The 23,277-nt window shown below is 42.9% G+C and overlaps 1 protein-coding gene across 4 annotated transcripts in view; it reads right to left on the bottom strand.

The window, feature by feature from the left end:
• Positions 1-23,071, bottom strand: part of MSRA (methionine sulfoxide reductase A) — a 250,933-nt gene extending 227,862 nt beyond the window's left edge. For 2 of the 4 annotated variants that reach the window (XM_027904466.1, XM_027904465.1), the window contains exon 1: positions 22,908-23,071. In XM_027904466.1, coding sequence (XP_027760267.1) covers positions 22,908-23,049 — 142 coding nt within the window. In that variant the 5' untranslated portion in view covers positions 23,050-23,071. Of the gene's footprint in view, positions 1-5,939; positions 7,066-22,907 lie in introns of those variants that run through there. The other 2 variants (XM_027904468.1, XM_027904467.1) reach the window with 2 other exon arrangements.
• Positions 23,072-23,277: the final 206 nt, after the last annotated feature.

Below are 23,277 nucleotides of genomic sequence, written 5' to 3'. Positions count from 1 at the left end.
ACCTCCACTGCACATCCTGATCCTGCCCAATTCTCTCCTGAGGGTCTCAAGAGACTATTTCAAGTTAAAATCTCAGCCAAGACCACAAGAAAATGAATTCTAGAAGTTGTTAATTGAGTGTCCATAAAAATATTCTCCCTTTTCATCGAAACACGCTGGGCAGACAAACTGCATCGCCCTTAAAATTGTTGTCTCCAAAGTTATGAAGGTTGAAGGGAACTGGCAATAGCTGGGACTTTACATTAGCATAAACACATCAAATATTCATTGCAGCCAAGCACTCATTATGTCAGCATCTGAATTAAATAACAAGAATAATGTTTCCTAACTATAAAAGTAAGTACCACAACAGCCTCCTGCACCACAGCAATTTGAAAGAGGAGACAGGGAGAGAGCGTTGCAGGAATCCCATTGCTCCCCCTGCTAAAGCTCCTTCATTCACTATGAATATATTGGCTTTTAACAGTTCCTTTTCAGATTATTTTATACCAAAAAAAAAGAAAAAAAGAAAGGAATTGTACTCTACAGTGTGAATCCATAAGGAAGGAAAAGCATTATACAGGGACAATATCTTATTACAATAGCACAGTGTATCCAAATGCAAAATTACACCAGTGCTGTGAGTTTATGAGTTTAATCATAGTTTAAAATAAAAAAAAAAAATACAGAAGACATTAAATTTATATAAAGTTTCTACACTGTCTGCAGAAAAACAGAACAAGACCCAAAAGTGTAACGGCATCAGAACAAAACATCTCAAACCTTTAAAATGCACAACTAACAGGCAGATATAAAAGCTATAGGTGGGTATATGTAAAAAACATATTAAAGGTATAAATAAATCCATTGGGAAAAGGGGGAATGGATTTAAACTGAAAGAGGTTTAGTTAAAACTGGATTAATATCTAATCTAGGTTTAGATCAGATAATGGGAAGGAATCCTTGGCTGGGAGGGTGGGGAGGCCCTGGCACAGGTTGCCCAGAGAAGCTGTGGCTGCCCCTGGATCCCTGGAAGTGTCCAAGGCCAGGTTGGACAGGGCTTGGAGCAACCTGGGCTAGTGGAAGGTGTCCCTGCCCATGGCAGGGGGTGGAACTGGATGATCTTTCATGTCCCTTCCAACCCAAATCATTCCTTCACTCTATGATTCCACAATGTCAATAAAAGCAGCAAGCCTTAAACAATTATTAGCAGATAGGAAGGCCTCTCTCTCTTCTTTGAAGTCCTTCCTGCTTTCCCACCTCAGGAGAACAGGAGGTCAATGGACAATGAACAAACAACCCATAGCTGTGGACAGAAGAGTGCAACACTCCCCAAGCAGGAGCAGATTACAACAGCAACTCAGGGGCAAACCCCAGGCTGTTATTAAAAATGGGAGAACTACCTAAAACAAAGCTGCAATTCGGCCATAAAGTTCTTGGAGCAGATTTTATCAGTGGATACTGAGAAACCTTCCATCCTATAATGATCAATTCTAACTATTTCTATCAATATAGTTGAAAAACCAGAAGGTTTTTCTGAATATGCTTTCCCTGCACCTACACCTTTTCTCTCAGTGTGTTCTCCCCTCAGTCTCTGCAGGTGCTTTAACCTGGGATGGAATTTTATATTAAAAATCACTGTGTGTGGAAGACAAAAAAGTGAAATACATATCCCTTACTGTGTAGAAATACATAGCCCAGAGACTTCTTTGTTTTTTCCTTGCTGTGCGTTAGATTAACAAGCAAACTAGACCTTCTTCCTGTTTTCCCATCTGTGGGACCCCCAAAACAAAGTCCACACAGCAGAATTCACACAACAAAGCTCTCTGAAACTGTGTCTGCTCTTATGCTATTTGGGGCAGTGCTGATGGAAAATGGAAATTGCAAAACCAATACAAATAGCATATAGTGCTGAATCCCAACGTTTGCAGTTGGGAAACTGGGACTAGAACCTTTCTATGTGCCAGGAAAAAAGCTTAAGTGCATAATCTAAGAAGACAGTTAAAGGAATATTACAGTTTGATCCAATCTAGCAGACCAAAGATTTCATGCTGCTTCTCTTATTCTCCTACTATTAATTTAGATGGAATATTAAATCAGAATCATATTAAATATATTGACACCCAGTGACACCTGGCTAGTCTGGACTCCCCATCTTTCACACCAGTCCAGAAAAGCATCACGTACACGTCTCTAGATCTCCTATCACAGCAGAAATACCAAATTCTGGATCCTAATGTGGAGACAACAGGGTGGAACAGAGATAATCTGCTGGCTAAATATAAATCCCATCCACTCTCAGATACTCCAAGCCACCCTCAATGCTCTTCATCAAGAACTACATCCTGAAATATTTCAAGAAGTCGGGGAACTGGCAGGAACTTTGCTTATTGAACTGTTTGTGATGGGCCTGCTCTGTCCCACAGAAGGACAACACAATCCCAGACAGTTTCTGTGAGGTAAACCCAGAGTTTACTCACAACTTCCTTAAGGACCTGCAGGGCAGCTCTAGATCTTCTCACTGCAGTTTAGTGAACTCAAACCAAACCTTTCTTCAGACCTTCCACTTTCTTTTTGAAGTCAGCAAAATGTGTTGTGTCCACATCAGAGAGCCTCTTCTTGGGATCTAATTCCTAAGCTGTGGAACTGGAGGTGTCTGAAACAGGTCATGGAACAACAGCTGTGGCTGCCCCATCCCTGGAAGTGTCCAAGGCCAGGTTGGAAGGGGCTTGGAGCAACCTGGGATGGTGGAAGGTGTCCCTGCCCATGGGATTATTCTCTAATTTCTCTCTTATTAATCAGCTTCATGACCAACTTGTTAAGAGCACACAGGGCAAACAGTCAAAGTTTTGCAACCCCTTTGTATTTCCTGTTCTAAAACCCCAACATTTGATAGTACAGAGGTTGCAACTTCAGCCAAACCAAGAGTTGTACAAAGGCTGAAAGGTCAGCAGGAAAAAGAATTTAGGAGAAAAGATGACACCAAGACTCTGCTTGATCTTGGTAAACTTATCAAAAAATAGGGGATTCAATAAATGTAAAGAAGGGACAATAGTGGGGATTTCTTGTACAACCAATAATTTATCCCTTAAAACAGCTTAAATTCCATGGCATTCACCAAATATGACTCAGAGAAACAGATGTACACTGGATGTAACTTAATTACAGGAAAACAACTGGAAAAATAGGGATGGATGTTCATAATTATCAAGAGGAGAAGCTTCTATCATTTCTACAATTCACACAAGATTATCAGAATCAGTCAGAGCCTCAACAACTGTGAGCTATTCTTCATCACAAATGAGAATACAGCAGACAATGCAACTTAAAAATTTTTGAAATTAATATTTTCATAATTTTATATTCTATTTTCCAAGTTTTTGTGTGGTCAATAGAGTGATTCACAGGACTGATATGACAGCCACCTAATTCACTTTGTAAAAGGTGTTTATTCCTCCACCACGATTATGAAAGTTACTCAAGTCACTGATATGTTGTTTTAACAGTTACAGTGGCCAAAATAATATCAATTTTGCCCAAAATTTCTGTTGCACAAATAAAAACCGTGGCCTTTACTAAATTATGGTAAGGTACAGATGACAAGAAACGCGGGAATGCTACAACCTTCTTCCTGAATTTTCTCAGACCACCTTGGTCAAGGGTGGACTTCCAGATAAAATATTAGGAAAAAACACTAAGTTTTATTAAGAAAATAGTAAGTTTTATGTACCTTGCTGTGCAGTGGGGCAAGACCTGAAGGAAAACACACTACAATTGAATGGAATAATGAAAATGATGACACCAGCGGCAGAAAAGTTGCTACACAGAGAGAAAACATCTTGGGATGAAGTGGGCAATAAAACAGGAAATTATTCTGGAGTAATGGGAAATGGGAAATGGAAAGAGCCTTAAAATATAGGTAGGGTTTTTTTAAAATACTGGTTATAGAAGCTGAGGACACTCAGCAGTGGCAGGATGTGGGGTTCTACCATATGAAGGTAGAATATCAAGATAATCTTCCATATAGGAAGATAATATTCCTACAGGAAGGAAAAACAACATGCAAACTCTGCATACACTGTATTCAAACATTCCTATTATTACCCTACAGCCATATTTAGGAAGAATCCATGGTGACACGGAGAACTTTCATCTCTTCCTTGTCCAACAACCACGTGGGTTCACCGTAACCCATGGTAAGAACTTACTGTGGGTTCACAGGAAGTTCACAAAATGGTTTATATCTATCAATATAAAAGGCACAAACTAAGCCATTCTAGTCCCATTTTGATCTCAAACTGCTTTAAGACTGGTAAAACCAGAAGGGTAAGGCTTGGTTTATGATTAGTCCATACAAGTGAAATCAGACACAGGCCCATTACGGGTTCAAACACGACGTTCTGGTATTAAATAATATCATGGGTCGGTGGTTTAACAAGAAAAATCAAAGTTAACCCCCTCACCACTAACCCTCAAATCTGCCACAATCCAATAGGAAATAGATATTAATGATTCATTAAGAATTAAACACAAATTGTTCATTTACGAAGTTATTAAACCTACCCAATAATTAAGGATCGTAAATGAATGATGGTAATGAATAATCTGGATTAAAGTATCCAGAAAACTCCCAATTATTCCATAGCTGATTATTTTATATATACAATAAACCATGTCAAATTCCACTGCCAAATTTCACTTGCATGCAATCAATTAATGTTGGGGGTCCAACCATTTAAAATATGTGATTCAAATCTTGATTTTTAGCTTGCCAAACTGGGATCTTTTCCAAAAAATAAGCACTTCCATGAACTTTTAAAAGCGAAAGTTTTAGCAGAAAGAAAAAATACTTTATTACGTAGGCCAAAAGAAATGTGCAGTGGTGTGTAATTTCATTTAGGAAACCAAAATCTCTGATTAGAAATTTCAGAGATAAACAGTAGTTTCGACATTGTGGTAACTACTTCGATATAACTCCAGTGTTGATAAACGTTGAAATATTTGCACAAATATTTCTATTTATAAATGCATTGCCAGGACCCACGTGTTGATCATGTTTAAAAGCTGAATTTATGAAATCAATTAACAAAATTATTTCTCCCAGGAAAGAAATACGGTTATTTTAATATATCGCTTAGAAATTTAAAGGATATTTTAGTATTTCCTTTAAAGGCACCACGAGAAACGTTTCCTATTGTTTTCTGACTTTTAATAGGGGCACAGATTAAAGGTTTGTTTTGGCATGTGGTGATTAAAGAAAACAGCACATGCTTTGAGACTGAACGTTAATTCCTGGGAAATCAAGGGAATTCCTTCCAGAATTCCACACAGACAGAATTCCACCCTTACTCCCCTTGATGCAAACCCACACATCCCTCTTTCCCCCAGCACATCCCATGGTAATGCCTGGGCAGGAACAACAGAGCACAGAAAGCAAAAACCCAACTCCTCCAAACACTTCCTTCACTTGGAAATCCAGATTTTCACACAAGGCAGCTGAGGATGTTTTTTAAGGATTTAAAAAGAGAGGAGGATTCGAAGAACGGGAATTTTTCTTCCAAAATCACTTCCAAGCCGTATTAAAAGGTTTCAGTGCTCCAAATAATAATCACAGCAGCATCTCACCCACTATTTAACTCCAGCACCTTTCAAAGGGTTCCCTGACGGAGTAAAAATCACACACAGCTTGCTATAAAACCAATTTAATGTTAACATTAAGCAACCCAAGGTGTTTTAGATCAAAAAAAACACAACAGTTCTTTTTAGCAGTGGAACGATCAAAATGCCAACGATGCCCAAAATTAAAACACGAACACACGTTCCTCTGAAAATGCTTTTCATTAATGTTGTTTCTTACTTCCTTTCAGCACAGGGAAATCAGGGAGATGTGCAGCACGTCAGGAATTGCACATCTCAGAGACTGAGAGCAGCGTAGCCTTTAAGGATGGGATAATACTTACTCCAAGTGAAGCCGATCCGGAAAAAATCTCCGGTTTCCAGTTACCCCCTGGAATAATCCTGCTGATTGTCACAGCAGCAGCAGCAGGATAATCCAAGCACATCCAGGCCTAATAGGCAGCATGATCATATTTGCTCCTAAGGAATCACAAGCCTGTCTCCCTGAAAATCCTTGGAGAAAAACAGACAATGGATTTTTTAGGTCCTTAATTTTACTGGAACCACAAGACGTCCACGGTTCACTCGTCACGGGGTGGTTTTTTTTTTTAAATCCACACATGGGAAAAGAGCAGATTTTTTTTCACTGTTTGCAGCAAACGGATCCTGGAACTACAAACTGAAGTTTCTGTATCCAGTGCCATCAGCTCTGTCACCTCCAAACATTCCTCACTTGGCAGAAGCCAAGATTTTCCCGTCTCCTATCGCCTCTAAAAGTAGGAAATTCAGCCATTCCAGATGCTTTCTAGGAAGCTGCACTGGAGGGAATGTTTTAGAGCAGTAGAATAACCACATTCTGGTTTCTGGTTTTGCCCTTCAGGCAGAACCTGGCTATCTTCTCCTTCTCCTGCTGCTCTCCAGGCTTGTCCCTAAAAACCGGGACACGGAGCCAGGGCAGCACCAAGCAGCAAAAACAGACATTGTGGCTTTAAGAACGTACTCACTTTTCCATTGAGGTGTCCCAACTTTCCCTCTACTCTCACTTCCTTGCTGGGTCAGATGAAATCTTTACGGAGGTTCCGTTAAAAGTTGGTTTCTGCGGCATTATAGGAGAGAAACGCCGGAATTCCCGTCCCGAGCATATTCCGAAGGCGCTCGGGGTTGGTTGGAAAGCACCTTCACGCCGACGAAAACTTTTTTTGTTGTCGCCAAAAAAAAAAAAAAAAAAAGAAAATCCTCCCTTTTATTTCAGCATTCCCCTCTGAAATCTTCCAAGTTTCTCAGCTCCCTCCCAGTTTCATCAGATTTATGAAAAAAAAAAAAAAAGCAAACAAAAAAACAACCACCAAAAATATCACATTCCCCAAATGTCCAAACTCACATTTGTGGAGCCTCCACGAGAAGCTTTTTATTTCCCTGCTCACTGGCAAGTCGAACATCACTTAACGTCCCACCACTTCCCAAGAGCCCAAAAAAGCGCTGGAAGTTTGCAAACCCAGGAAAATTATAAAAAAGAAAAAAAAAAAGTTGGGAGTTGTTTGTTGTTTTTTTTTTTTTTCCCCTGTTACCCCAGGACGGGTTTTCTTTCCCGAAGCTCAAGCCGAGAAATCAGACAAAAGGAGCTGATTTGACTGAGCTGTGCCAAGTCTTGCCTTTTTTTTTTTTTCCTTTTTTTTTTTCCCCCCTTCCCTCGGCTCGCTCGCTCTCTCGCTCTCTCGCTCGCTCGCTCCCAGCATGGCAACCTTCCCGAGCAGCCTTGGCGGAGCTCCAGCCTGTGCCAGCCTGTCTGAATCCTTGTTTTTCCAAAGGATGCTCCCGGCGAATCAATTAATACCTTTAAAAACGGGAAACTGTGGGTCAGGCACCAAATCTTGGCACCAACAGCCGCCTCCCGTGCCAAGCTGGCTTACGGATTTCATGGTTCCCTACCTTTTACAATGGATAGGAGGGGTTTTGTGTGGATTTTTTTTTTTTTTTTTTTTTTTGCTCCCTGGAAGCCATTCCCTGTTCGTTCCCCGTTCGCAGGGATAAGGGATCTGTTCGCTAAAAAAATGTCCGCGCGTGCGACACACGAACAACCTGCAGCAAACCGACGTTCCCGGGAAAGGAGGGCGTGTGTGTGGTTTTAATAAGCACCAAATACTCCTCAGAAGGATCTGTTTGCATTGCCTCCTCCCCAGAATCATGGGAAGGTGCCAGGAGCAGGAGATGTAGTGGCTGGAATTAGGATCACGCTGGGAAGTCATGCACGTTTTAACTTTTATTTCAAGTCCAGCTTGGAAACTCCCAGTTCTTCCCAGTGCCACCATAGTTAAAAATCGGCTGAAAATTGAAAAGAAACGACAAAAAAACCCTCCAGCTCTACATAAAAATAGACCAAAAATCTCCATTAGTCTCCCCACAGCCATAGGTGCCAATGATGTCATCTGTTAATTCAAAAGCACAAGTTCCTGTGGCACCCACAGGAGAAACGGCTCAGCAGTAACAGTTAACTCTGGTGGGCAATTTTCTGATGTGTTGGGAGACTTTAAGGATAGAAAATTATATTTGGAGCTTCATTCAAGAGACTGTAAATGACAGGAATTCGTGTGAGGAAAATTACAGGAATAAACTTCATCTTCCAGCTATTTGCCGAGGCAAAATGCCAACTTTTTAAAATCTATGCGTTCCATTAATGAGCTAAACAGAATCTTCGGGGGAAAAAAAACTTCCCCTAAGTGTGTAATTTTTCTTAGTTTATTCAATATAGAGTCTCAGAAACTTCTAGAATCATAGATTCATGAAATGGTTTGGATTGGAAGGTATCTTAAGGATCTCATTCCAACCCCCTGCCACGGGCAGGGACACCTTCCACTAGCCCAGGTTGCTCCAATCCCCGTCCAGCCTGGCCTTGGACACTTCCAGGGATCCAGGGGCAGCCACAGCTTCTCTGGGCAACCTGTGCCAGGGACTCCCCACCCTCCCAGAATTCCTAAAATCCAAGGAAGACCCTCTCTGCTACATTCTATAAGTGATCGGGTTATTTTAGCTACTGACTTTTTAAAAACCAGCTTAATTATCTGACCTCCAGACAGGTGGATGAATGAGTGTCCACACAAAATTCCCCTTGTCTTGTTTCCACCGACTGTAACAAACCCACCCATGTTTATCCCAGTAGCCACTCAACTCCAGAAGAAACATCCTTAACTTTAAAATCCCATTTTTGCCTCAAAACATTGCACACCCCAGCATTTCAATTAGCACCCAGCAGCAACACGACAGGCCAGCTTGGGGAAAAAAACACACCTATGTCTAGTTTTTCTATTTCTCTTCTTTGTGCACTTGACAGAAAATTCTAATGTGTCATTTTTGCCTTTACAGGAAGACCATCAGCAACAACGTGGGAATGAAAAGATCCCATGGAAATGACTGTCAGTGGAATTACCTCACAAAGCCCACACTGCCCCAGCAGTCATTACTAAAAACTCAGCTTTTAATTAGTTTTCCTTCAAAAAGAAACTGATGTATTGACAACAGAGTATTTCAGCTATATTAAAAAACACATGTGATTCCGAAGGTATGAGCAATTTCAACCGTTCCTTCATTACTCTGAGGGAAAATAAGGCAGGAAAAACAAATCTATTTCCGAGCTTTTCCTGAAAAGAACAGCCTTGCTAAGAGGATGAAGAGCCTTATTTTCTCTCTCAGTCTAAACTGCTCCACAGACAGTGGATCTCATTTGCAGAAATGACTCCATTCTCCCAGTTTTTCAAATGTGGAGTTTCCTGTGGAGTTTCCTAATTCCCCCTCTCTCCTCTTAAATGCTCTAATTGCAGGGCTGCTCCACTCCACTGGAATTGCTCCCAAGATCCATCATCCTCCAATTTGAGCTCTTGAAATCTTTCGATGCAACTCGTTTCTCCTCCTTCCCATAAAGAAATTTCCAGCCCAGACCACTCCAGTGCCCCACTTAACCCAGCATCCTCCAGATACAGGAAGAAAACACAAAGCAAAGCTTTCCCCACACCTTGAGTTTCAGGACATTTTCCACGTTTTCTGCCTGATGTTTGCTGTAAATCCCCCTTTAGCTTCTCCAGTTTGCTCTTCCCTTGTCACCTGGACCTTCCATAATATGGAAGGAGTCGAATTCCTCATCTCTCCAAGTATTCTCCTACCCATCTCCAGTCCAAATTTGACCCTGTTTGTTATTTATCATTACAGGTGTGTCCTTCAACACCACCTACATCCCCAAGCTCATGGAAAAGCCACCAATTTCTCCTTTTTCCATACCTTACCTATCACTCATCTTTTAAGAATTTTAAGAATCCTTTAAGAATTTAACCCTTTTAAGAATCAGCAACAAATTAATATTGATCTGTGCCTTGGTAGTCACTCATTTTAAATTCTTTTTCTCCTCTTGGACTCCATGATCTTCAAGCTCTTTTCCAACCTTAATGATTACATGATCTTTTATGGATTTCACCTGAATGAACCCAGCATTTGTTCATTTAAAATTCTCCCAGTGCAAACCTCCTGATGTCACCTTATTCTGCCTTTTTTCTCAAAATCCTGACATCCATATATTTTTCCATCTCTCCCATTTTTTAGCACCATTTTTTTACTCATTTTACTCACTTTCATCATACTCAATAACATTTTTACAGCAGCAGAACCCAGGAATGTCTGTGCACCATTACCCACAGGGATAAAATACATATTTGATGACTTTTCCCTCTCTCTCATTCAAAAATCACGTTTTAATTGTTGTAAATTAAATTCAAATGCTGAGTAGGTCTTAATTGGTGTGTGAAACGCTTTAACACAAGGTCCTTAACGAGGATTTGAGGAGAAATGGGATTATTTAATGCAAAAGGGCAAGTGTGGAAGGCTGGAATTTCCACACCACCAAGGACTGGATGGAGAGACACAAGTCCTGCTGATGGATCCTTCATGTCCCACCCTCTGGACCTCTGTCAACAGCCCAGGAACAGCCACAGGCACGTCCCAAAAAGGGGGACTGTTGGCTAGGAACAATTTGAAAAGCAATTTGACGACTACGAATGACCAAATTTAAATCCAACAGCAAGAAACGGAGACAACTGGTAAGAAAACCAGTGCATGAAACCACTTGGCAGGCAGATACCGAATGCAAGGCCCTTCCTGCCCCAAATCGTGTTCAGCTGCCAAAAATGTCATCAGAAGACCCTTTTAGGAAGCAGAACTTCAGAAGTGAACATGGCAAAGAGATGATTTTTTTGGTCCTACTGCTTGATTTCAAAGGATGCAGCTGCACTCCAGGGCCATCGTACCCAGATCACTGAACTGATGACTGGATTTATGGGAAATACTTACAAATTGGAGGGGTCAGAACACCTAAAAATCATTTAAAAAAAAAAAAAAAAAAAGGACCATTACCTAAGTTCTGAAATTAATATCTTAAGAATGAGATGTAAACAGATCTCTGGGTCATTTTACTGATATTTCTTTGTTTCATATAAAGACATATTAGGACATTTTACTTGAGAATACACTGGGTTTGGTTTCCTGCTCGTTCCTTCTCTTCCTCTTCCCTTTCTGAGTAGTAACTTGGAAACTTGTCACTCATGATACCACTAAAATTAAGAAGATTATTCTGTGGGAAGTTTGCTTTATTAAGAGTTGTCTGAGTGCAACCTCTTTAGGATGAAATTTCCTCTCTACACATCAGGTCATGCTCAGTAAGTACAGAAACAGGTTTGCATATCCCTGTTCAGGTAAGAAGGAGAATCCTTAAGGAAGAACAGGAATAAAAGAAAGTAACAGACCATAAATATTGTGATGTCATCTCTGGCGTAGCTACTTTGGTTCTGATATAATATTAAAAAAAAAAAAAATCTTATTGCAGTTTGCTAAAGCAGATGAGGAAATTATTCATTGATACCCTGACTTGGAATTCTGCCCTTTTTTAAAATATAAGCTCAACATTTGAAAGGAGCAGATGATTACAGACATTTTCTCTTCAACACCAGCAGATCAGCTGTCAATGCACTGATCTCATAAATCAGTGAGCTCCCAAAATCCCTTCCAGCCTGGGTTATCCTGTGATCCCACTCTGCAGTACACAGGTTCCAGTCCCTGTCCCTCTGTTTTGGAGACACAGATGTGTCCCCAGATCCTGGGATGAAACTTTCAGGAGGTGAATGTTTGATGAGCCAAAAAGTGCATTTCTGAGCCTGGAAATGGGGAATGTCAGGAACAAAGACATTCCCACCATCCAACCAGAACAAACAGCCCTTGCAGGACATTTCTCATTCCTCACTGGGTTCCTAAAAATTCTCAGCCAGTCTCAGGCACCAAATCCCTGTTCCAAAAACAGAACCTCTGTCCTCAAGTTGAGAGTTTTGTCTCACACTGAGGGACACACACACCAAAACAAAAATCACTTCCCGCTAAAGTTCTGCTTCTCAGCAATTCCTGAAATTCGGGCAGTCCTTAAAGCATCTCTGGAGGCTCCTGGAAAGTCAAATTCCTGAAAAAACAAGCCCAAACTACAGTAAAAATACAGGTATCATCTATTTGGCCACATTACTCAAGAGAAAAGAAAGTATTCTCTTCAAAATGAAACGCCAAACAATTTCTCCTTCCAGGTGGATGGAACACCACTAATCCAAATTTTGCATATTCTTCACAAAAATTAGTTGTGAGCCAAAACTGCACCAAACAGCACTATATTGTGATGGGGTTTACTGCACAGCTTTTTATCTGATTTAGGACTTATTTACGTGCATCATTTTAATTGTCCTGGAAATTTAAATGCGAGTTTCACGTGCACCATAAAAATTCTCACCAACACAGAGGCGTTTCCATAACACTGGAATTCCACACAAAATAAATACAACATAAGCATGGAAAGACAAAGCAACACCTACCACACAAACAAGTTACAAGCCAAATAATTCAATGGCTGCAAAGTAAAAATAGATTTAAGAAGAATTACAACGAAAGGAAGTTAAGGCAACAGGCACCAGTGTAACATGGAGGTAAAAATTTGACATTAATTAAACCCCAGAAGCTTTTTTAGGCTTAAAAAAAGTTTAAAGTAAATGCTATACATCAAAGAGACAAAGACTTTAGTACCTAAAATAGCGAATCAACCTTAAATCTGCCTCAAGGTCTATTTTGTACTCAAATCAATTAAGCTGAGGAGTTTTATTATTTACTTCCCGTGGGTTCTGAGGGAATTAAAGATGCTGCACCTCCACAATTCCATGTGTGAGCAACTTTGCTCTCGTTTGGCATAACCTGACTTTGGAAATGCTTTTCTTTATTTTTGACCAGGTTGTATATGAAGATTAACCAAGAAAATGGAAGAAATTAAAGGAAGATACTATGATTCTGTGAACTGAAATTTGATGAAGAGAAAAAAAATACACCTTTTGACCCAGGGCAACCAGAATAACTCTTCGGGCAAGAAAAGGTTTTCAAGGTTTTACACTGAACACCAATTAAGTAACATTATTCCCTTAATTAATATTGGTTGTGCTATTCTAGGGAAACACACAATCAAAAAGCTCAATATATTAGAGCATCTCTTCGTGGTAACTGTACTTCACCCTGGAGTAGATGTAACATATTTTACTTTTCCATGAAATTAAGACACAGAACTTTGTGCTCCCTGCACAACAAAGGCTTCCAGGGAGGGAGTTACCTGGAGTTATTACGCTCTAAATCCACACCTGGATTGCACTGAGCTCATCTGTCCAAGTAATTGTAGCAGAAATGAGTTGAAAACTAAAAGAACATTAGAACTAATCAAAGCAGTTACCCCCTGGAAAATCATTCCAGCTGGAAGACTGGGACAGACATGTTGGTCGATGATTTAACCAACATCAAACTAATATACAATTGAAACACAAGTCACAGGGCCATGGAATGTTGTGTAAAATCCGGCTGTGGACACAAAAATGGTCAGAGAGTGGGAAAATCTCTCCCATGAGGAAAGGCTGGGAAAGCTGGGGGGGTTCACCTGGAGAAGAGAAGGATCCAGGGAGACCTGAGAGCCCCTTCCAGAGCCTAAAGGGGCTCCAGGAGAGCTGGAGGGGGACTGGGGACAAGGGATGGAGGGCCAGGACACAGGGAACGGCTTCCCACTGCCAGAGGGCAGAGAGAGATGGGAGATTAGGAATGAATTCTTCCCTGTAAGGGTGGTGAGTGGCTGGGATGGAATTCCCAGAGAAGCTGTGGCTGTCCCTGGATCCCTGGGAGTGTCCAAGGCCAGGCTGGATGGGACTTGAAGCAACCTGAGATAGTGGAAGCTGTCCCTGCCCACGGCAGGGGGTGGAATGAGATGATCTTTAAGATCCCTTCCTACCCAAACCATTCTTTCATCCTATGATCAGTAATGACAAATAATGATTTCAAGGTGTCTGTGAACCTTTTTCTGCTGGACAAGCGCTCGATCCCAGCTCTGTTCCTGGGACAGCAGAAAGCCAGAACAAGGGGTTTGTCCCTTACTCTCTCACCTGGTATGGAAAGGAGAAATACTGAGTAAAATAACCCAAATGTCTCTACCTGTGATATCCATTCACCTAAGGAGTGTCACAGTGGCCCACGTGGGATCCAGGGCACAATGTTACCTAAATATCCAGGCAATGTCATTCCTGCACTAAGGATAAATGGGCACAATCAGCCAAAGAAGTTCAGTGAATCCCTGGACTCACAGAGAATCAGATAAAATAGTCTGTAGTTAAAACAATAACCTGAGTAAATATAACCTTGTGTATCATCTCAGAGCTGACAGGTTTGTTTAACACCCCGAATCTGATAAATTCACGCATTACATCCCTTCTCAAAATAGCAGCAACAAGAAGCTGCTCAATCCACGAATCCCAACAACCTTTCACCAGGAATAATTACCCACTTTTACTGCCCAACTTCGAACGATTCCTCGGAGCAGCATCCACACACAATCCCCTCAATAAAAACCCTCCGGCTTCATTTCTCCCTTTCGGAGAGGGAAATTACGGGATCAGCACGAGGAGGCTCCCCCAAGCCTTATTTGCATTCACAGGCTGCCAGTTGGGTGAAGTTTCTCCCCATTTAGGCAATTCTGTCTCCCAGCAACCCGAGCTGTTGCCAGGAGAAGCCCCGGGAAGAGCTTCCTCCACACCACCCCCCCACCCCGGCTGTGAGCAGCATGTTAAACAGCCCACCAGCAACTCTGGAGACTCAAAAATGAGATTTTTTTTTTTTCCCATCCTTTTTTTTAAATTTTCTGTGGGGTTCAGTGATTAATGACACCTCCCTTTATACTGGGATTGGAGGGATACGGAAGCACAGGGGTTTTTCCACGGGGAGCAGCATTTCATGGATGTGCAGCTCTGTGAACACGTTTCCTGTGGGGTTTTAATCTCTCCAGCCTCGTGTGTGCACGTTAAACTTCCTTTTGGTTGTTGTTTTCCAGCTGCCAAGAGCAAAAAAAAAAAAAAAAAAAGCACATGCAAACAACACCCAAAAAAAAAAAAAAATCCCTTTATGTTGATTTAACCTTTGCTTCTCCTCTCAGCACCTTCCCAAATGTAAATTTAAAGGTGGTTAAAGGGAAATCCTGGTTTTCCAATGACAGAACAATATTTACAGTTGTAAACTCGGCTGGAAAATGAGGGTTTTAGTGTGTAAATATAATTACCTGGCAAAGTGCAAAAAAAAAATATGTGGCACGTTCCCACAGGCAGGTTTTCCAAGGAAATTCACCTTGGATGTTGGGACCCCAAATTTGAGAAGTTCTTCCAGATAACAACCAACCCCTGGGGTGAGGGGCTCCTTCCTGCTTTCAACCTTGGCATCCCAGCAAAACTGTAATGAAAATTAATAATTTATGGCAATTGATGGCTCGAGTGTGTTTGAGGCAAAGGTTGTCTCTTCGAATGAAGGAATGAGTAATTAACTCTTCTGTATTAGGAAGGTAAATTGCAGTTCAGAAATGCTGAACCACATGTGACGTCGTTACTCAACTCACTCCTGAGCTGCACTTCAGTGGAAGTCAGATCTGATTTTTTTTTCGGCCCATATTTCATATAAGCTCAATTAAAATGGTTAATCAGCTGTGTAAAGCACTGTATCAGTAAATAAAGTGGTGGAAAACTTGAAGAACCTGAGAAAGCTCCTTGAGTTTTGTCCCGAGATAAAACCTCACTCGAGAATCCCTATTTTACACCTAAAATACAGTCATATCAAATTCATGTCTGAAACAGTTTTATATTTGTCCACGATTACAAATTTTTTTAGTTGCTAAAGGAAATAGATATTAATTTTTTCATTTTATTCCTTATTTTGAGGACGTGGCTTAGCGGTGAACATGGTTTGACAGTTGGGTTTGATGAGACAAATGGAAATAGCAGAGCACAAGCCACTGGTTTGACCACAATGATTTCTGTTCAGTGCTTTAAGAACAGTAAAACAAGACCAGTATGGACAGAAATTCCATTAAAACCAAGTGACAGAGAAGCAAAACAACTTCAAGGGTCATTTCTCCTTCTGAGTGTTGTGATTGGAAACTATTTGGCTTCAAAAGATTTCCAACCAAATGAAACATTAGAAATTACCTAAATTACTTCTAACAAACTTATGATACCTAAAATAATCTCATTTTTAGATAATTTGTGAAATAATCAGCATCCTTCGTGTATATACAGTCAGCTGGAGAGGAATCCAGTCTGTCTACAAGAAGGACATGGAGCTGGAGCAAGTCCAGAGGGGGCCACGGAGATGCTCCAAGGGCTGGAGCTCCTCTGCTCTGGAGCCAGGCTGGGAGAGCTGGGGGGGTTCACCTGGAGAAGAGAAGGATCCAGGGAGACCTGAGAGCCCCTTCCAGAGCCTAAAGGGACTCCAGGAGAGCTGGAGAGGGAATTTGGACAAGGGATAGAGGGACAGGATATAGGGAATGGCTTCCCACTGCCAGAGGGCAGGGAGAGATGGGAGATTGGGAAGGAATTCTTCTCTGTGAGGGTGGTGAGGGACTGGGATGGAATTTCCAGAGAAGCTGTGGCTGCCCCTGGATCCCTGGAAGTGTCCAAGGACAGGCTGGACGGGCATTGGAGCAACCTGGGCTAGCGGAAGGTGTCCCTGCCCACAGCAGGGGGTGGAATGAGATGGGCTTTAAGGTCCCTTTCAACCCAAACCATTCCATGATTCTATGGATCTGTATCTGAAGAAAAACAAGCCCCACTTCAGCAGGCAGGGACAGAACAGGAAGAGTAAAACAGTTCCATAAAATACCTGTTTCTGTTCTGCACTAATTCAACGTCAAGAAGTGTCTGTGAAGAAAGAACAAGTGATCCCTGATGGAAAACTTCACCACATCCTCTAGAAACTTCCAAAGAAAACCTGTTACCCCTCCACTCAGCCTGGGGAAAACTGGAACATGTGTAAGAAATGTATTCTGACCACGTGGAGTATCCCACCTGCAATGAATCAGAGGAGGATCAGCAAGATCCTGAGGGAATTCTCCAACTGCTGGAGTATCCTAGAAAAGATGGACACTCCTGCAACCACCACAGCTCCAGCGGGGAGGATTTACAGAGTCACAGCCCTCTGTAACCCTTCCTTGAGTTCAGCAGGTCAGTTGAAGCACAAATTCCACAGAGAACCGAAATTCACTGTGTATGAATTTCGTGGAAAAGACACAGACTCGGAAATAAATCAAATAGTCAAAGCAAATGCAGATCAATTCATAAAGGTAAAAATAGAATCAGTCACTCTATCACTGAGTTTGGTATGAAGGAGGTGGTCACTTAAACCAGAGCAACACTTCAACCTAAAATGTTAGATATCCTTTAATACACAAACAGGAAGATGATGATCAGGAATTAGACTGCAGTTGGCACTATCCCTAGTAAAATCTGGTGTCTACTTCTGATATTCAAAACTTGAGGAAGACATCAAGTAAGGAGAATTTAAGGAAAAGAAACAAAACCTAATAAATTATTGGAAAATGTGTCTTCTGCTGACAATAAGAATTTCCTTTGCCTGGTTTGTGTCTGGTTGAAGTCTTCACTGCTTTAAAAACCAGGCTAATCAGCAGTTTAACTATGATCTAAATGTATTTCATGAACCAGCAAACACCAAACTGTTCCTCTTCACAAAGAAAACTGGACCAACCTGCAACAACTGGAAGTTGAAACATCAGGTGATTCAAAATAGGCCCCTTTTAAATGCAGAGAGTTATGAAACGTTGGAACAATCTACGAAATTCTGCAGTGGATCCTCTGTCAAATGACATTTTTAATCAATGTTTTCTGTAAAGAGTGTGATCTGACTCAAGCGAGAATTAATTCACAGAAACGTTGTGCTTTTCTTATACAGAAGGTCAGACTAAAGTTCACTGTGACCTCCTTCACGTTTGTAATTATTGCCCAATTAATCTTTAGACACAAAGCCAAGAGGCTTAATAGGTTTATATAATCATAAGACTGCCTCCCCAGGAGCTGGACTTTGTCTGCCTCAACAAAGTCAACCCACTGCAGATGTGTAAGAAGACATTTCCTGACACTACTCATTGGGATCAGAAGGCAAAAGATTCTTTTAATTTATTACACACTCTCAGGATATTTAGCAGGAAAAAAAGTGTGTATGAGTATATATTTATATGTGTTTATATATGTATATAAATAATGTTATTCAAACTCAACATTCACAGCGCTCCCTTGACTGTGAGCTGCTACCACCACCATAAAATAAAATAGTCCATTAAATAGTGTAAGCAATAAATACTCACTCAGAAAACACAGCCATGTTTCAGCAGCAACATAACTAAAATTAATCCTGAGAAGTTGAGTTATACCAGAAAGGTAGAAGCAATAAATAATATGTCTTTAAAGCACAACATCATATGGCACCATTAGACAAAAATATACAAGAGATAATTTTCAAAAATAAATGCAGCAGCTCTACTGGAGGAATGAGAACAGCACAACGAACTCTGAGTCTCAGATTATGAAATTTGGACGAGATCAGATAAATTCAACTTGTTTACTAAAAGAGCAAGTGAAGTTTACTAATGTTTGTGTTGCTTTCAGCTCCTGTATAGTAGTTTTTCCTAATTTAACCGAGTTCTACAAGCAGAAACGTTTATATCACAAACTGCTTCAATCACTTCACAGAAATGTATGGAATATTCAGATTTAACTGCATGACTTTCTTAGATCCTACATTACTGCTAACCCAGGCAGCACCAACACCTCTGGTACTTCAATCTCTCTCCAGGTTCAGCTCCTGAGAGTGGTCTCAGGCTTTGGGAAGAACCTGGATCTTCTCCACAGGGATTTGGGCAGTGGCAGCAGCCTCTCCTTTGAGAGCTCTGCCCTGGCAGACCCAGGCACTGCAGCACCAGGGAAAAGAGCTCCAAGAAAAGTTACAGGCTCTCAACACCGCTGAAGATGAAGAGGATGGACACCTCAGGTCCCTGGATTGGGGTCACTTACTACTTAAAAAAGGTCTGGCAGATGTTCTCCTCAAGGAGAACACTAAGGCAGAGTTTGGTTCACTAGGAAGACTGGGATGCCCAAGGGTGGTCACAGACCTCTGATGTGACAAGAATCAGAGAGCTGGCACAGCACACACAACTTCAGCACATCCTGGATCAGGACAGGTTATGTAGGAATCACCCTTCCTAGCACCAAAGGACGGGATTGGGAGCTGCACTCTGCTGAAATGCATTCCTTGATAGCACAGAGTTCCAGGGGGAGACTGAAGCCCTGTCAGTAGCCACATGATAGCAGAGATCAGGATCCAAAGGAAGGCTGGAAAGGTAACCAAGACATTCAACATTTTCAACTGTCAGAGCTCTGGCTTATCTAGGGAATTATCATGGAATCACAGAATAAATACCCTGAGTGGGAAGGGACTCAGAAGGGTCATCAGTCCAACCTCTGTGCCCTGCACAGACACACCAACAATCCCACCCTGTCCCTGAGTGTTGTCCAAACACTCCTTGAGCTCTGGCAGCCTTGGGGCTGTGCCCACTGCCCTGGGGAGCCTGTTCAGTGCCCAACCACCCTCTGGAGAAAAACCTTTTCCTGATATCCAACCTAACCCTCTCCTGGCACAGCTCCAGCTGTTCCCTCAGGTCCTGTCCCTGGTCACAGAGAGCAGAAATTGGAGCTGCCCCTCAGGAGAGGGTGAATTGCTTAGCAAAAGCTCCCAAGAAGTGCCAGAGGGAGAAAGGGCCCTTCAGGGTGCTCTGAATTTTGACTTTCTACGAGATCTAAGGAACAAAATATCACGTAGAAAAACTGGGAACTTCATCAGAAACACAGAGCTGCTCAGTGGACTAAAATGCAAAGAGAGAACACAAAGGAAGGAGAAACAACAGCCCAGGAGGCATAAAAAAGCATTTGTTATACAGCATTGCCTGAGCACAATACCAGAGAGGTCAAAGCTGCAGTTCAAACTCGCTCAGGACAGAAATGACAATAAAAAACAATTCCACAAAAATGACAGGAGTAAAAAGCAGCTCAGAGGAAATGTGGGTGTATTGGTGAGTAGAGAATACAGGCTCGAAGCTGTTACAGGAAAAGACTGAAGTGCTCAAAAGCTCTTTTGCCTAAGTCTTCAAAAACAAGGACTGCTCCAAAAGCTCTCCAGGCACTGGTAGAGTCAGAAAGAAAAGCAGCAAACAACGTGAGGAGAAAAGGGTGATGGAAGCTAAATGTGTTTAAATCCAAGGAGCCACGTGGAGATTTTGCAGAGCTGCAAGGCAAGCTTGCTGGTGGGGCCATCAGGACACTGTGACAGATCTGGGAATAATGATACAGGAAAACCTGTATGTAGGGAAATCGTGGTGGTTTTGGGAGATCTCTGATGATGAGACACGGGCTACAGTAACAGCCATTTTTAACGAAGGCAAAAAGAGGGTTGAGGGGCTCAGCTTCACCTCAGTCCCAGGAAAGATCATGGAATAAGTCCTCTTATAAATTATTTCCAAAAGGCACAGCAGTGGCTGTGACATGTGGGGGCTTTACCAGGGTTCTGACACCCTTCTCCTGCTGCAGGAACAGCCTGCCAGGCATGGGGCACGTCACAAATCAGCAGGGAAATCGGCCTCCAAAGGCTGGGATCGATCTCTCGATGTCTGGTGCGCAGCAGGTCACCCCGGGGGGGGGTGAGGCTGGGCCAGCTTCATTCAATATCTGCAACAGTAACACGACTGATGGGACAGAAAACACGCTCAGCAAATCTCAGGGCAACGTCAAACAGACACGACAAACAGCAGAGGTTTGTCCAAGCAGACCTTGGAAAACTCCAGGTTGGAAAAACCAACAGAAACCTCCTGGAGGTCAACAAGGAGAAGAGCATGTTCTGCACCACATGATCTGAGAGCTGTGGTGCTGCTGGACAGCAGGTTAAGCAGTACAAACACAGCAGACTGGGCTGGGCTGCATCACAAGGAGTGGGAATGGCAAAGAAAGAGGAAAAAAAAACCCCTCCCTTCTAGGCTGCACTGGTAAGAATTCACCTGGAATACCAGCTCCAGTTTTGGTTCTCAGCTCACAGCGGACTTTTATAAAATGGCAAAAGTCTGCAAAGTCAATAGTCCAGTCGGTTATCAGCCTAAAATTCAAATGACCATTCTCTTCTGAAAGTAGTTTACATCTCATTTTAACTTTTGCAGATTACCAGATGCCCGTGCTGTTATTAAATACATAATACCACACTTATCCACAGAAGAAGATCCAAAAAAATTTCATATTTGGCCTTATGAGGATGTTTTCTGTGCAGCTCCACAAAAATTATTCTCTCTGTGGAGTCACTGATCATGAAATGGGCTTAGCGTGTCTTCTGCCCAGGCTTTTATCCACGAGGTGCTGCTTTAATCCAGGCAATGTGCTACTCTTGGTATCACCTCTGGAGTTCACTTCTGTAAAGACATAAACCCCACCCCTGCACCCCTCCTTTGAGCCCATTTTCTCCTCATCAGACATAACTTTCTTCCTGCTACCTTCAATTTTCCCACCACGGTGAGATTTTGACCAAATATCTATAACACGTAAGATTTTACTGGGCTCTCAAACACTGGGCTTATGCCATCATCCATTTATTATCCTCCCACCAGCACTTACATGCTTTATGTGTTTGAATATTTTTTTTTTGTTCCCTAAGTTCACACGCATTTTTAGGGTCTACAGGAGCATGGAGCAAAGACACATATAAATAACACCTTGTACAATAAACACCTTGTAAGAGAACTACTGAAGACACGTCTTAGAGCACCTCAGTGCCACTGTAATTCCTTTAGAATGGCAATGACAATCACCTTGGAACACTTCCAGCTCCTGGGAGGGCTGTCAGAAGGCAAAATTGCTTAATTCTGAGTTGTTACTTTGCTTACCTGACAGCACACATTTACTCAAGGGAAAATCACTGGAAGAATTATTAAGAACTTTAAAATACTTTGCAAACAGAATCACGGAATGGTTTGGGTTGGGAGGGATCTGAAAGATCATCTCGTTCCAACCTCCTGCCGTGGGCAGGGACACCTCCTACCATCCCAGGTTGCTCCATCCAACCTGGCCTTGGACACTTCCAGGGATCCAGGGGCAGCCACAGCTTCTCTGGGAATTCCATCCCAGCCCCTCACCACCCTCACAGGGAAGAACTCATTCCTAGAACATCCGTAGAAGATCCACTCTATGTGCAAGAATTATTTTTAGGTATTCATTTTATTTAGTAGTAAAAATAAGGGGTAGGGAAATCCGTTTAAAACCCTCAAGAGGACTACTGCTGCCCTCAGTAAAAATTAAAACAGGAAATTCAGTATTCCGAGAGAAATCACAGAACAGAATCACAGGATGGTTTGCGTGGGAAGGGATATTAAAGCCCATCCAGTTCCAACCCCGTGCCATGGGCAGGGACACCTTCCGCTATCCCAGGTTGCTCCAAGGCCCGTCCAGCCGGGCCTTGGACACTTCCAGGGATCCAGGGGCAGCCGCAGCTCCTCTGAGCACCTCCAAGGACAGCGCTCGCTGCCTGCTCCAGCAACCCACAAACTCCTGATTCTTACGACACAAAAGAATCACGTCACCACGCGAACAAACCACGCCGCAAACGCGTTCCCAGTGGGCATTTTGGACATTTAACACCCCACCCCCCCTCGCCGTCACCCCCTCACGGGATGCGCCCCCTCCGCCATGTTCCCCCTCCCCCGCCGCCCCTCAGCGCGCACGCGCGGCAGCGGCCCCGCCCCCTCCGCGAGGTCACCGCGCACGCGCGCGCCGCGGCGCTCGGGGGGTCGCGGGGGCTGAGGCGGCGAAGCGGCAACGGGGCGGGAAGGGGAGGGGAGGGCGGTCTGACCTTACCTGCCACCGCCATGCGCTGGGTCCTGCCGGGCAGCGCTTCGCCCTCCTGCGGCAGGCGGGAGGCCGAGTCGCCCATGGCGAAGGCGGAGCCGCGGAGGGCGCGGGCGAGCGGGAGGAGGAGGAGGAGGCGGCGAGGAGGCATCGCCCGCTCAGGGGGAGCCCCAGAGAGGGAGGGGCGGGGGGAGGTGAGCGCCCCCTGCTGGGCGGCGGCGAGAAACGGGCCGGCCCCGCTCCCTCACGGCCTGTCACGGGCAACCCCCCCCCGCTTTGTCCGTGTCTTCCGTGACTCTTTATCCCGAAATATCCCTTTGCACCGTCCCCCCAAACACCTGTGTGGAGTGCTCCTTGCTATGGAATCGTACACGGTGGT

The sequence above is a fragment of the Empidonax traillii genome, unplaced genomic scaffold (assembly GCF_003031625.1).
Source record: "Empidonax traillii isolate 1590-97213 ecotype Southwest subspecies unplaced genomic scaffold, ASM303162v1 scaffold1060:size1239554, whole genome shotgun sequence".
Classification (NCBI taxonomy): Eukaryota; Metazoa; Chordata; class Aves; order Passeriformes; family Tyrannidae; genus Empidonax; species Empidonax traillii.
The sequence above is the reverse complement of the archived record's forward strand: the minus strand, read 5'-3'. Positions and strand labels throughout refer to the sequence as shown.